Raw genomic sequence first — 16,283 nt, forward strand, 5'->3', positions numbered from 1 at the left:
ATGAACGCTAGATTCATTAAAAATAAAAAATAAAAAAAAACAAAAATACTGACTCAGGTATAGTCGATCTTGTTTTTTATCACTGCCTGAAGGAGAAAAAAAAATGCTAATGTGGAAAAACTTTGAACATTACAATATGCAGACCTTCCAGAGTGATATTCCTGATAATTAAATTAATTATACTTACATCCCTGATGATTTAGCTCTTTACTATTTTTGCATGCACCTTTTAATAACTTTTAGAATACCCAGGTAAAAACCATTTCCATAAAACACTAAATCCGTCCAATGGCACATCTCTAATGGTTAAGGACTACATGGGTCAATGAGGCCTGATCTTAGATCAGTGCTCTTACTCTGCTTGATAATTAGAGGTCTGACCCGTAACTTACTCATAACAGAGTACTACTGGCTCCCAAGTGGGTTTGTGCGGATCACTGAAAACGAGAAAACTCATATTAACTGATTCCCACAGAGGCACATTTTCAGTTAGTAAGTAATTCCAATGCTACTACAGAATAAAGAGTATATTTCATGAATATTTTACAAGTGGGACACTATGTGTCCTTATTTACACACAACTATAAAATATCATCTTGTTGGGATGTGCAAAACAAAAAAAATGGTAAAATTCCTTTTTATGGTTTCTAGAATTTAATCTCTTCACAATTGTCTCAGGTTGCAGATAATTTTTCAGATGATTAGCCCATATCAAATCAGTTGGTTTTATGACTAGTAACAACCAAAAACAACAAGTTCTATCAGAAAATCAGTATTCAGTATTCAGTACTCTTTACATGGAGGCAAGGCAATGATGTGGAGGCCCTTGTGTATTCTGCCTACAGATTGCGCATGCCCTGTAGCTGTGTTTAACATTGTCTTTTGCGCTACGTTATCTTGTAGTCTATAAGCACACTAGAACGTCTACAGTCTTGCCCCAATATGTGTTTGAAGTTTCAAGTGATTTTTTGATTTTAATACAAAAATTTGATGGTGGTGTTAAAAGCACTTTTTGCTAAAGTTGATAATGTTGCTGATGTTCTGGTAAGAAATCTGTGAGACGTTTTCTCCTTCTCCTTCTATTTTCCTTGTCTATCCATTTAGTGCACTGTGCTGTGAACACTGGGTGGTGTTACTGTAGGGTACTGTTCATGACGCCTGCTTGTCATAGCAACTGATAGAACCCTTCAATAGACATCATTCACTAAAGAGGGTACATTTGCCAATTCTGATCAAAATCAGCTAACGTAGCCTTATAAATGCCTAATACTGTACTTCAACATGATTATATAACAACATCATAATGTTGGCTACTACTGCCAAAGCAACTTAATCACCACATTTGACGCTTGCTGGCTTCTATGCAGTACTTTTTGAGGTTGCCACTCTTATGATGTGAATTCAGCATTTAGAAGCAACATCTGTATTTTGGCTTCTTAACAACCTTGGAATTCAGATACTCTAAATGATAAATGTATGAGTTTTCTTTACCACAGGGCACTTTAGAAGTGATTTTCAAGAATGGCATTGCTTACATGGGCATGGCTACTGAGTAGCCAGTTGTCCCAGGAGGGGTTTTGTGTGTGATTCCTGGTTAAGCCGCTATATGGGTAAATACCTTTGACTTGAAGCTGACCTTCTGCACTTTAACCTCAAAGTAATTCAATTTCAAATGTGCTAAAGTCAAAACAGCAAATATTGTGTCACTGTTCAGTTACTGACTGCCTGTTCTGTACAGTACATGTAACCCTAAAGGGCAAAAGTGTACTTGAGTATGACCTGACAAAAAGCTCTCCCCACCTCTTGAGCTGCACTGGTGCAACCCTATGTAAACTGAAATCGTTGGGAATGTTAGAAGAAGGATGGGAAAGCTAATAAGTGTGGGCTCATAGGACTCCACAGTGTGTGACAGAGAACAAAACCTCAAGAGGGAAATTCTTTGGGGATAGATTCATCATTTTCATCGCTGGAAGACAGCCACAGTGAAGCACAGAATGTTTTCTTCTGCTTATATTCTCCCAGAATTCTCTGAGCTTTGGCACCTGAGATGCTAAATGAGATTGTTGTTATCACATTTATTATCTAAAACTCTATTTTGTTATCCTCTTAGCCAAGGCAAGAAGATACACTGGGACTTTACTGTGGAAAGTCTGTTAGTTATCAAATAGTTTGTAGGCACTTTGAAGTAGTTTGATCTACATCATTTACAGCAATGTTGCCTTTGAGGAGTTTGTAGCGATTAGACAGTTCCTTGAAGTATTTTGTCCTGCATCGTTTACATGATGACCGTCTACACACAACTGAGCAATTAGTTTTTTCAGATTTGGAGAAATGTGCTCACATTATTATTATTTTTTTTATGAAACTCTACAGTGCTTCTTCATCTTGAAGATGAACAGCATGAAAAATAAAGTTATTATTTAAAACAATCAAATTAAAATGAACATAATTTGCTATTGTCGGGTTATCATTTACTACCAAATCAATTTGCTATCAAACAACAACAACATCATTTCAAAACATTTCCCCTTTATATAAAACAGTAGAGACAATGATAACTGTCTTAAGTCAATCAAATCAAACAACTAGTATAAAAACATTGGCAATTACATCAGTTCAAAGCACTTGTTGTGTTTCGTGTTGCAACTTTGCATCATTTCACATCACATCTGACAAAATGGCACTGAACAGATGTGCTTTAGAACTCTTCACAATAGTCAACAGTACAAGCATGTACAGTCGTTATAGTGGTACTTACCATAATGTATGCATAAATAAATGTGCAAGTGAAATTTTAATTGTAATTTTTGAAATTTTAAGTGTAGTTAATACATCATATATTTCTTATTTTGAGATTGTTGAGAACAATCAGATCATTTCATTTATTTGCAGATGTAAAAGTAATGTAGTTAAATTGTCTTATTTTATTAGCAGGGCATTACTTGAAATTGGTCTGCCTAATGCCTTAAAACAAACAAAATGAAACAATTTCACTTGATAAAATGAAAAAGTAAAAAGCAAATAGATCAGGGGCGTTCATCAGAAGGGGCTGGATATGTTAGCACAAAAATAATTCCAAACCCCTTAAAACTCCAGGTTTATTACATACTACAGCTTATTATTCAGTAACTCCAAGGACCTCAAAGCAAACTGGTTGAGCTATTCTTAGGTTAAAGAATTGCATAACAAATTAAATAGTAGAGTGAGACTGAATAGTGAAATGGCTTCTCAGATCAGCCATCTGAACAACTGAGAGGGATCCTGGGCTGATAGGGATCTTCCCTGCAGGACTCGCTTTGGGTCAGCTGAGTGTCTTCACACAACAGCCTGGGTATTTTTTTCCTTGCTAGCTGGAAAACTGAGTGCGTGCATGTGTTGTGAATTGTTGTTGATATTTGTTTCTTGTAGTGTATTTTGTTACTGTTAAAGCATCTTATTTACTAGATTTAAGATGATTTCACTTTCTACTGCATCCTTTTTTGTTTACATTTGGACATTCAGATGAAGTTCACAGTCATGGCAGTCTCTAAAAGACTTTATAAAGTTTTTATATAAATATGAACTTGTTTGATCACAACATCACAGTCACTGTTCACGTTCAAGAATAAAATGCACATCAAAATCTTCATCAATAGTTTGTGGCAAAAGAAATGATCATTACAACCTCAAAGTGAGTGGTACATTGGTAAAGTGCAGATTTGTCACGAACGACACATATCATGTATTTCCCACTTCTTTCCTCCAGCACTGCAGGTCCATGCTTGTGTTGTACAACTATGTCTGGCGCCAAGGGTGACTCTGTGTCATGATTGGCCTCTCCCAGTCATCCATGTGCTTTTGTTTTGGTTTTAGTCCTGTCCATGTACTTTTGTTTTGTTTCTTCCCGGTCCTGCCCCCTTGTTTTCAGACCCTGCCCCTGATTGTAACCACCTGTTTTCCACCTGTGTCCTGTAATCCCTCGTTATCCCTGTTGTATTTAAGACCTGTGTTTGTCCTGGTTTGTGGCTGGTCTTGTTTGGATCGTGCTGTTTGAAGTGTATGGTATTGTTGGTATTGTATTGTTTAGTGTCTTTGTTCCGGCCTCTGTTGTGTTTTTTCCATTTTCCTTTTGTCATGTCTGTTCCATGATCTCTCCATGTTGGCTCTCTGACCCTGGACCATTTTGACCCTGATGATGGATTTGCCCTTAATAAATGTCGCTTATCTCTGCGTATGCGTCCACACTATGCGTTACATAGTGTGCTTTACACTCTGGAAGCCTTAGTGGATTATTTCTTATCGTCCCTGGCTGAGGTATGCTGGGAATATTGCCATTTCATGTTTTAACAGCTGCTAGCTGTACTGCCACCTTCAGCGTACAGGTCCAGCACCAGACTATTGATCTTCACACTAAACGAGTCTGTCATACTGGTCCGGGCTGAGGCCTGACTGCTTCCACTGCTCAATAAAGGATCCTGTCGACCTAAGATGTGATAGTACACAATCTTTCGGAAAGTATGCCGGAACTCCCGGATGCGGTAAGCATAAATGAATGGGTTCACCACTGAATTAGCATGAGAGAGTATAATAGCCAGGTACATAATCCACACAGCTGGCCGTTCACACTGTGGACAAAACAGAGTGAAGCAATTAATAATATGCAGTGGCAGCCAGCAGACCGCAAACAGTCCAACAATGATGGCCAGCGACTTGGCTGCCTGGACCTCCTTTTGTAGGGTGGACCGTGACTTCAGCTCACATGGCATGGCTTTCAGCTCAATACACTTGAGCTGGTGGCGTGCAGCCATAAAGATGCGCAGGTAGATGGCCAGCATGAGGAGCAGGGGCACTAAGACACAAGCGAAGAAGTTAAAGTAGACCATGTAATCCATGATCACCACCTCCTCAAACAGACACTCTATCATGCCTGGAGGGCAGCTACTGTTAAAAAGCTCCATTCTATGGCCCTTGTGCCAGCCCAGCATAGGTGTCAGCCCAATTATCACAGACAGAACCCAGCAGACCGCAATGATGGCTTTGGCACGCTGCCCAGTCACTAAGCTATTATACCTAAGAGAGAGAGAGAGAGAAAAGGAGCAAGAGAGAGATTTATTCATTAGTGTTTAGTACAATAAACAGCTTGAACATATCTTTTATTATGAACCATCCTGCCTACTTAGATGAAATTGTGTTGGCTTACTATTAGTCGCTAGAATAAATGAAGTTACAGGAGGGGTTACATTTGAAGCCCCCAGCTTTGGAATAACCTTCCTATTAGTGTTCAGGACCCACACACAGTCACAGTTTTTATCTACTTGTTTAGTGAAGAGCTTGTTAAGTAGTTTACCTGTTAGACAAAAGAGTTAGGGTTCAAAGACATACAGCATTCTGGTAAACCGAGAATGGTGGTGTTGCCTCCATGCCCCTCTTACACCCTCATTCAGATTTGTAGATGGTGGAGGTGCCTGATTTTCTAGGGAGCCCTCTGTTACCCTCTGGCTCTCCCTTTTTATTCGGACATATTTAGGCCTGCCAGATTCACTGCTTGCACTCTTCACACTGTATGTTGCATATAGTCACTCTAAACAGAATTAACTGTCTTCAAGTTTCTTTGTTGAGCTGACAAATGCCCATTGTGTTGGTCTGATGTTGTAACAAGATCTGGCCTGAATGGAAGTTCTTTGACGAGCTGAGCAACTGCCTTCCGGTCCAGTCTGTTGCTGTCACTTCATCTGACTGGTATTCTTAGAGCTATTTGCATCTGTCACTCTAAAAGGCCTCACAGGCTGATTTCTTTTCTATATTTTTACTATTGTATGTATTACAAAATCTTATTTTTTGTTCATCTTGCTCTAGTTGTATTATTGTTTTGATATCTTGTGTTGACCAGAAGAGGATAGAGTCCTGGTTTCTCTTAAGGTTTCTTTCTTTTGCTCTTTGGGGGTATATTCTTGCCACTGCTGCCCTTGGCTTGCTCATTTGTGGCTTGGATTTAAATCAATTTTTTGTAAAGCTGCTTTGTAACAACGTCATAAAAAAGGGATAGATAAATTAATCTTGACTTGGACTGACTTGCTCATTCTGCTTGAGCCTGTATCTTTTCTTTTTTTAAGTATCATAGCTAATAAACCACAAATGTGTCAAAAGGAAAACAAAAGCAAAAGAAGACGGCCACAGATCCATTGCTTTATTCACAGCATGTTCCACACTCTCAGAAAAAAAGTCACTGGTGCAGTACCCTCCTTGTCACTGGGGTGGTACCTTTAGTCAGGGAACATAACTGTGCCATAATCCACTGAAATGATGTTTTCTAAGTTTTACTGACTCCACACCTGCCCCCCCCCCCCCCCCCCATCTCACCTCCAGGCTTTTTACTAAATGGTTCTGTTTAAAAACATTAGTTTATAAAAAGATACAAATATCTACTTTTCCACTAGGAAAAACTTATTTAGGGTACACAATTGGACCTGAAAACCACTTCTGTACCTTTGAGGGAATGTTTACACTATTTGTACCTTGATGAACGAATCATGTACCTGCATCGTACCTTTATTTCTAACAGTGCAGAACCAAGCTCATAGAAGTAATAAATAAATAAATATATAAAAGGAAGTTGAAATGTCAACTGCTTGAAGTTAGAATCTATTTTCAGAGTACTTTTGGTCAGTGTGGGAGAACAGCTGAGTGTCTCGGTCTGTTTCCCTTACTTTCTCCAGATGTGAAAGTTCAGTGAGTGGGGCTGAAAAAATAATTCTTGGTCCCATATTACCCTGAGGAATTGCTAGTGAGATAGACAGACAGTATGTTAAGACACACACACACACATGGGTTTCAGACATCTCGCTATATACTGTGGAAGAAGCTACTCAAGGGCTGGAGATAATACTGTAAATTAGATATAATAAAAGACTGCATGAGTGACCTGAACACACACATTCGCCTTTATGAGAGATTGAATTGTATGTTAATCTCCTATTGCATGTCACTTTTGAAAGAGAGGATTTAGATTATAGCAGGGTGTCTTAGGACAAAATCATTGCTGAACCAAGATTTAAGAGTCAGTTTTTATAAGCACCCCTAATATCAGTGATCCAGTTTAGGTTTTCAGCAATTACAGCCTAAAGTACAGTATATACATGTTGATGTATTTCACATGCTACCAATCCATGAACTCAATCCACTCACCTAAGTGGGATCTTGATGGCTATGTAGCGGTCAATGGCTATTGCCAGGAGGCTGAAAATGGAGCTTTGTGTCAGCACTAACACAAAACAGGCAATAAACAGGCAACCGTAGAAATTGGCACAGAAACCTGTGCTGATCACGACGGAGAAAGGGATTGCCAAAACACCTACAGTGATATCTGCAATAGCCAGGGAGACTACAAAGAAATTGGTGATGCTCTGGAGGTTGGTGTTAAGACCCACTGCCCAGCACACCAGCACATTGCCCAGGATGGACAGCAAGGCGATCAGTAGCTCCAGCAGCATGTACATCACGTTGGAGGCATCGCTCAGCATGGTGAGCTTACTGGAGAGAAGGTACAAAGTCATACCAAAACGTCCATAGCTGCAAAAGAGCAGCAGCTATTCACAAGAGTCCGCCTCAGCCCTGCAATGAGAATATCGCAGAATTTCAGAACAGATTGCTGATGAGTTTGGAATATGAAGCATCCACATAAGGCTACTATGTAAATGCTAAAGACATTTTAAGAGTTCAAAAGTCTCTGGAAAAAGTCTTCTGGATGCTGATGCAAACAAAATTTAGCAAGGTTCTTTAAGATCATTTTTCTTATCAATCCCTCACACTCTCATCACCAATCCCTATCTTACATATTGCTTCTCCTGTGATTCAGTACTGCATGATGTATACATATATAAGTGTTTGGGGATCAGACCATAATTTTGTAACATTTTGGTTCACTTTTATATGACTTGTCAGTTAACTAGAAAAAAATAAATAATAATATTGAGAAATTGACAACCATCACTATGGTTTACAGGGAACAGTCCGAAAAAGAGGAAATATCCAGTGAGCGGTCAGTTGTGTGGACGAAAATGCCTTGTTGATGTGAGAGGTCAGAGGAGAATGGGCAGACGATGATAGAAAGACAACAGGAACTCAAATAACCAACCAAAATCTCTGAGGAACGTTTCCAGCACCTTGTTGAAAGTGTGGCATGAAGAATTAAGGCAGTTCTGAAGGCAAAAGGGGGTCCAACCTTTTACTAGTAAGGTGGACCTAATAGTGGCTGGTGAGTGTATGTTTTCTGAGCACATAAAGGGATGAATTTTGACAGCTATATAAAGATCAGAAATGTTACACACAAAGTTAATTTACTAAATCTAAAATTCAGTCATCTTACTCATTTGCCTCTTTAGTTGTGTTATAAAGGCCACTTGATAATAAAATGGATGTGCTTTATGTTATTACCTAGTCCTTTTTGGAAAATGACAGTGTGTACATGGGGAAACATACTTTTAGAGAGGGGGTGTCCAATCTTGTTCACAAAGGGCCGGTGTGGGTACAAGTTTTCACTGCAACAAAGTAGAAGCACACATGAGCAGTTGTTGAAAGCTGAGACCAGCTGACTGAACAAGTTGAATCAGTGTGCTGCTGCATGTTTAGAAAGAAAACCAGCAGCTATATTGGCCCTGTATGGACAAAGCTATACACCCCTAACCTACAAGTTAAATTAATTTGAAATAGATGAGTAAAAATACTGGGGAGAAATACTGCAGTGCCATCCATAAACATTGGGATATTGGAGTCAAAGTTACTTTTCCATTATTCCACTAGATTTAAAAGTAAAGACAGTCAAAATTACAATTATAAGAAAAAATGTGGAGGAACGTGAGAAAATAAAGATGGTGGATGAGTTTCAACTCAGGACCTGTTATACTTGTGTGTGTATATATATACAATGGCATTTCCAAAAAAGTTGGGATGCCGTAAAAAATGTAAATAAAAACAAAATGCAAATGATGTGCGAATCATTTAACCTTATATTTGAAAATGCTTCAAAGACAGCATATCAAATGTTGAAACTGACAAATTTTATTATTGTTTTTTAAAAATATATGCCCATTTTGAATTTGATGCCAACACGCTCCAAAAAAAAGTTGGAATGGGGGAAACAAAAGGCTGATCAAGTTGTGTAATGCTTAAAAAACACCTAGTGGTTAACTGGCAGCAGGTCAGTAACCTGATTTGGTATAAACGGAGCATCCCAGAGAAGCTGAGTCTTTCAGAAATAAAGATGAAGAGGGGTTCACCACTCTGTGAAAGACTGTACAAGCAAGTAGTGCAACAATTCGAGAATAACATTTCTTAACAGAAAATAGCAAAGAACTTTTGATTTTCATCGTCTACGGTATATAACATTAAAAGATTCAGAGAATCTGGTGAAAGCTCTAAAGCTCCAGAAAAACTCTAAAACACAAAGAAGAAACCACATATAAACAGGATCCATAAACGCTGCCACCTTCTCTGGGCCTGAGCTCATTTAAAATGGACTGAGGGGAAGTGGAAAAGTGTCCTGTGGTCCGATGAATCAACATTTGAATTTCTATTAGGAAATCATGGACACTGTGTCCTCCGGGCTGAAGACCACTCAGCTTGTTATCAGTGCTCAATTCAAAAGCCAGTATTCATGATGGTTTAGGGGGGCATTAGTGCTCATGGCATGGGTGACGTGCACATCTGAATGCAGCATTAATGCTGAATGATATAAACATGTTTTGGCAACATCTGCTGCCATCCAGACGACGTTTTTTTCAGGGAGGATTTGCTTATTTCAGCAAGACGATGTCAAACCACATTCTGCATGTATTACAACAGCAATGCTCCATAGTAAAGGAGTCTGGATGGTAAGATGATCCTGCTTGCAGTCCAGACCGGTCACCACTGAAAACATTTGGTGCATTATAGAATGAACAATATGACAAAGGAGACCCTGAATTGTTGATCAGCTAAAATCCTATGTTAAGCAAAAATGGGCAAACTTTTCACTTTCAAAACTACAGCAGTTGGTCTCCTCATTCCCCAAAAGCTTAGAGTGCTGTTAAAAGTAGAGGTGATGAAACACAGCGGTAAAAAGGCCCCTATCCCAACTTTTTTGGAATGTGTTGGCATCAAATTCAAAATGGGCATATATTTAAAAAAAGGTTTCTCGGTTTCAACATCTGATTTGTACAATTTTCAATGAAATATAGGATTTAAATTATTTGCACATCATTGCATTTTGTTTTTGTTTACATTTTGCACAGCATGCCAACTTTTTTGGAAATGTAAAATAAATGTACAATATTATGTCATTTGTAATGAATTCAAGATCTCAAAATTACTAGATTATATGTCATGAAATAACATGATTTTGATACGAATTACTGTTGACAAATTGCCAGGACCAAACAACTGTTATCTTATAAATTCCCAGGAAACATGGTGTAAAACACATTTTGAACTGTTAATTGACTTTCAGCCTAAAATGCTCTTGCTTTTAAACTGTCTTAATCATATTATACTGAACATCACATTTTGTCACTAACTAAACAATCCTAATATTACTGAAACTTTACCAAATGTTTGTTTGTGACTGCTTCGGTAGCGACAATTTTAGCTAATTTGGAGCATAATTTAAAAACACTATGCAGTATATGACTTTCAAACCCAACCAAACTGACAAAATCTGAATATTTTTCATCAAAATACAAATAAATTTACTGAACTGCAGAAAATGTTTTTTTTTGTAGTGATAATTCTTAAGTTTCCTCATTCTTCATACTTTGTGACTTATTTACTTCAACACTATGGCATTCAGTCTCACTTTGCTCTAAAACGCAGGGGTGTCGTTAAAATAAGGCTCCACCTATGAACTAAGACTTTGCGTTATGGTAGTGGGACAGTGAGACACAAAAATGCGGGACAGGATTTATACAATGATATATACAATGTACAACGCAGTTAGCAGCTGAAGCGGAAAATATTAGTGCTAGTACTCGTCTTTTTGGTATGTTGCCATGTGTGGCCTATTACCACACACACACACACACACACACACACACACACACGCACATGCACACACACACACACACACACACACACACACACACACATTTTCTTTTCCCTCAGGGTCGGCGGAGGGGGGCTGGAGGCTGGAGCCCATCCCAGCTGTCATGTTATCAGTATACGAAAATCATTAAGACGTTCTGCAGTGAATAAGGCACTAGGTATAGTGATATAGATATAGCTAGTACTAATGCTGGAGGGGGTTCATTCGTTACATCCACCTCCTACCTACACTTATGGGCAATGTTATCAGAAAAACCTAACATACAGGTGCTCCTCAAGCTCGGATTTAGTGATGAGTTCAGCCAGACATGTTTATTTAGGGAAACCACCAAATGGCTACATTCCTGTCCTTCAGGTCCAGAAACCAGAAATATCCGTTTCTGAACATTTAATTTCACTGCATAATTCAAGCAGACTTTTATGTTTCTGTGTCCCACTGTCACTTTTCTATATTTCCAAGCATGCATTGCAGCAGAGAGTACACCACTCAAATAAGATTGGAGGAGAACTGCTCCTTCATCATGACAGAGAACACCTAGCTACTTTTTAATTAATTTTAATTGATAAATTCAAATGTGTTGTGGAAAAGTTAGATACAGTATAAACTCAGACACGTGGCTCCAGCAGTGAACAACATCTGAAGTAAGAATGATTAAAGTTAGCATGATGATTTCTCGTTAGTATTAAATTGGCCATATTTTTTATATTCTTTTACAGTGACTTTTTACTGCAACGTTAAACCACCTTAATCAGTCTCAGCATGTGCTGCAATTTCCCAAAAAAGTTAATGCTTTGCTCGTAATCTAGGCAAGAAAGAAGTTCAGGTGTGTGAAAGCCAGCTAGCTAGGCTAGCCAATGTAAATTAACAGTGGCTAGTTAGCCTCACTGATGAACACTTTGCTGTTAACAGAGGAGAATAATTAATAAAACCATATAAAATGATAGATATGTAGAGGAAAAAGCAAATGAAATAAGAAAATAAAGAGTAGTGAGTGTTTCATCTGTCATTTGTGATGATGGAGATTTTACTATGAATGTATTTTGAATATTATGTATTTCTGCAGACATGGTTATTACGAATTCTTTGAGGTTTTAGTTTCTCTTAATTGCCTCTTTATCATGATTGGCCCCTCCCGGTCCTGTCCATGTGTTCGTGTTTTGCTTTGGTCTAATCCACGTGTTTTCTTTGTTTTGGTTACCTAGTCCGGCCCCTTGTTTTGTGACTCTGCCCCTGATTGTCACCACCTGTTTTCCGTCTGTCCCTCATCATCCCTGTTGTATTTCAGCCCTGTGTTTGGCCCCTTGTCTTGGCTGGTCTTTGTTGTTTGGATGTTTGATCGTGTTGGGTGTATTGTATTCTCATAGTTTTGTTTGGTTCTTGTTTGAGATGTTTGTCATTAGATGTTTGATGTTTGGCTGGTGTTTGTTTAGATATACTGTTGGGTTGTATTGTTTTGGTGTTAGTTATGCATATCCACCCTAAGCTTGATATTGATTATTGGAACCTGGACTGGCTCGACCACGACCCTGGATTTGCCCACAATAAAAGTTGCTTATCTCAGCGTATGCGTCCACCTCCTCCCTCCACAGCGTTACACTCTTTTTTTCTCATTTTTCATTATTTGTCTTCATAGTAAAAAAGTTTTTTGTATTATGTTACATGTTATCTCCATGAAAAAACAAAGGACTGGATGCATTTAACACGTTTTGATCACCATGATGGTGCTTTGTGTTCTAATAAAACTGTAAAATTGTGGAATGTTTTGTATATGACATGAAGGAATAATCCTGTAACTGAAAAGAATTTGAACAGAATTGAGCTGTGCCATATACAAGCCCATCACCCACAAAAAATAATAGTAAAAAACATATATATAGGTCATATTTATATACCCCACGACCCTGGATAAGAAGCGGCTTAGAAAGTGTGTGTGTGTGCGCGTGTCTTTGTATATATATATATATATATATATATATATATATATATATATACACATCAGATGTTGAAAGTGAGACGCTACCATTTCATGAAAAACATTAACTCAGTTTGACCTTAATGGCAGCAACGCATCTCAAAAAGTTGGGACAGGGCCGTGTCTACTGTTGTCTATCATCCCCTCTTCTTTTAATGACAATTTGTAAATGTCTGGGAAGTGAGGACACCAGTTGCTGGAGTTTTGGGAGAGGAATTTGGTCTTATTCTTGTCTGATGCGCCAAATGTTTTCTATTGGTGAAAGGTCTGGACCACAGGTCAGTTCAGCACCCAGGCTCTTCTTGCTGTAATATGAAGGCCTTCCCTGAAAGACACGATGTCTGGATGGGAGCATGTGTTGCTCTAAAGCCTCTATATACTGGTCAGCACGGATCGAGCCTTTACAGATGTGTAAGCTGCCCACACCATAGGCACTAATGCAAAAGAAGGTCCAGGTGCTGAACTGGCCTGGCTGCAATCCTTTCACCAATAGAAAACATTTCGCACATCATGAAACGAAAAATCCAGCAAAGGAGACCCAGGACTGTCAAGCACCTAGAATCCTACATCAGAAAAGAATGGCCATCAGAACAAAACTCAATCGGTCACCTCACTTCCCAGACATTTGTTAAAAGAGGGGATGCTACACAAAGGTAGACACGGCCCTGTCCCAAATTTTTTAGGATGCGTTGCATCAACTTCTAAATTAGCTAATATTTTTCATGAAATGGTAAAATGTCTCACTTTCTACTTCTGATGTGTTCTACATTCTATTGTGAATAAAATGAGTCTATAAGATTTGTAAATCATTGCACTGTTTTTATTTACATTTATTTACATTGGGGTTGTACATTTAACACAATTCTAATGGAGTTTAAATTGTATTTTCAAATAAAAATAACACAACTTTTCCAAAAATGTTGAGACACTGCAAAATATAGATAAAAACTGAATGCAATGATGTGCAAATCATTCACACCCCATATTTAACTGAAAAGACAACATATTAAATGTTTAAAATAAGAATTTTTTTTCCAAATATAATCACATTTTGAATTTGATGCCAGCAACCAGTTGTTACAGGGCAAAAAAACACAACAAAAAAAACAGAATATGTCATGACTAATTAGGTTAACTGACAATAGCTCAGTGACACGACTGGGTAGCATCCCAGAGAGGTAGTCTTTCAAAAGTAAAGAAGGGCAGGGGTTCATCACTCTGTTAAAGACATGGCCAAGGACTGTAACAATTCAAGAATAATTTTTCTTAACGTAAAGTAGCAAAGAACTCTGGGATTTCATGAAAATCTTTTTGGAAATGAATGCCGTGTCCTCCAAGCTAAAGAGGAGACGGACCATCCAGTTTGTTATCAGTGTACAGTTCAAAAGCCAGCATCCGTGATGGTATGGAGAGGCATTTGCACATCTGTGTAAGCATCATTACTGCTGAATGATATATATTTATATAGGTTTTGGAGCAACATGTACTGCCCTCAAGACAATGGCAAACTCCATTGTGTGTGTTTTACAACAGCACGGTTCTGTAGTAAGAGTCCGGATGTTTAATTGGCCCGCCTGTAGTCTAAACCTGTGACCCACTGAAAACATTTGGCACATTATAAAACAAACAATATGACAGAGGAGAACCTGAACTGTTGAACTGAAATCCTGTATCATGCAAGAATGGGAAACATGTTATCTTAAAACTACAGCGATTGGTGCTCTTAGTTCTCAAACACTTGTTAAAAAAAGGTGCTGCAACACTGCGGTAAACTGGCCCTGTTTTTTTTTAAAGTGTGGCTGGCAGCAAATCCAAAAAGGGCATACACTCACCAGCCCCTTTATTAGGTACAGTTGCTTGTTAACACAAATAGCTAATCAGCCAATCACACGGCTGCAACTCAATGCATTTAGGCATGTAGAGGTGGTCAAGACAACTTGCTGAAGTGCAGACCGAGCATCAGAATGGGGAAGAAAGGGGATTTAAGTGACTTTGAACGTGGCGTGGTTGTTGGTGCCAGACGGGCTGGTCTGAGTATTTCAGAAACTGCTGATCTACTGGGATTTTCACGCACAACCATCTCTAGGTTTTACAGAGAACGGTCCGAAAAATAGGAAATATCCAGTGAACGGTCAGTTGTGTGGACAAAAATGCCTTGTTGATGTGAGAGGTCAGAGGAGAATGAGCAGACTGGTTCCAGATGATAGAAAGGCAACAGGAACTAAAATAACCAACCAAAATCTCTGAGGAACGTTTCCAACACCTTGTTGAAAGTGTGCCACGAAGAATTAAGGCAGTTCTGAAGAGAAAATGGGGTCCAACCTTTCACTAGCAAGGTGTACCTAATAAAGTGTCTGGTGAGTGTATTTTCCCAAAAACTACAACATTTCTCTATTTCATCATTTGATATATTATACAATTCCAAGTGAAATGTCAAGGGTTTGAATGATTTGCGCAGCACTGCTTTCTGTTTTGGAAATGGGTTTGTACTTCAACATCTTTGAAGTCACTGCTAAAGTCCTGTTTTTCAGCATTACATGACTAAAAATCACAGAAGTAAAAATGTATTTTTGCAGTATTTGTAATGATCCGTTTTTGGTGGTTAACTTGGGGATAGAACAAAGAATACCCAGTCACATTTTCCTGCGGTTTATTCTTAATTTGAGCTCACGGACTCAAATGTTTGCGGGACACCATTTGCCACCACAGTGATACAACGATCCAAATGAAGCCAGCATAGCCAGAATCTTGGCTTATCAAGGAATAAATCAAAACAAATCTTTGAACCGTTTCTATAAGTCACATCACAAGTAGGATATTACCGCCTACCACATCAAAACCTCCAGGACACAGACACCACCACCCAAAAACTGCCTCAAATGTAGCTCACCCCTCACGCTGCTGCCTTTCTCATGGCCCTTAACTGCCCTTATATCTGACCCTAGGTTCATCTGTTTAGCACCTGGAATAAAATAACCCAGGAAAAGTCAGAAAGCAAGACATGATAGTAGCAGCATTTTTACATTTCCATCAGTACAGCAGTTTTACATAGCAGACAACAGTTCGCCTGTAATAATGTGGTGCAAAACAAGACATTAAGATTAAATGTGATTAAAACTTACCTTGGCAGCTGGGGGCCAAACCCATTTCAGAAAAGCTTTAGACAACGTTAAACCACAATTAAACCAGGGCAGATCCATTAGAGTTTTTATTTCACTGAGGAAAGTCTACATAACTGACTCAAAGCCTCCACTTCAG

The 16,283-nt window shown here is 38.6% G+C and overlaps 1 protein-coding gene across 1 annotated transcript; it reads right to left on the minus strand.

Moving 5' to 3' along the window:
• Positions 1 to 2,534: 2,534 nt before the first annotated feature.
• On the minus strand, positions 2,535 to 16,283 carry adora2aa (adenosine A2a receptor a). Its single transcript, XM_017719118.2, has 4 exons — positions 16,148 to 16,283; positions 8,458 to 8,516; positions 7,165 to 7,590; positions 2,535 to 5,049 (listed from the first exon to the last, which is right to left on the minus strand). Exons 3-4 carry the CDS (start codon positions 7,530 to 7,532, stop codon positions 4,323 to 4,325), a joined length of 1,095 nt encoding a protein of 364 aa, XP_017574607.1. The 5' UTR covers positions 7,533 to 7,590; positions 8,458 to 8,516; positions 16,148 to 16,283; the 3' UTR covers positions 2,535 to 4,322.

The sequence above is a fragment of the Pygocentrus nattereri genome, chromosome 28 (assembly GCF_015220715.1).
Source record: "Pygocentrus nattereri isolate fPygNat1 chromosome 28, fPygNat1.pri, whole genome shotgun sequence".
Classification (NCBI taxonomy): Eukaryota; Metazoa; Chordata; class Actinopteri; order Characiformes; family Serrasalmidae; genus Pygocentrus; species Pygocentrus nattereri.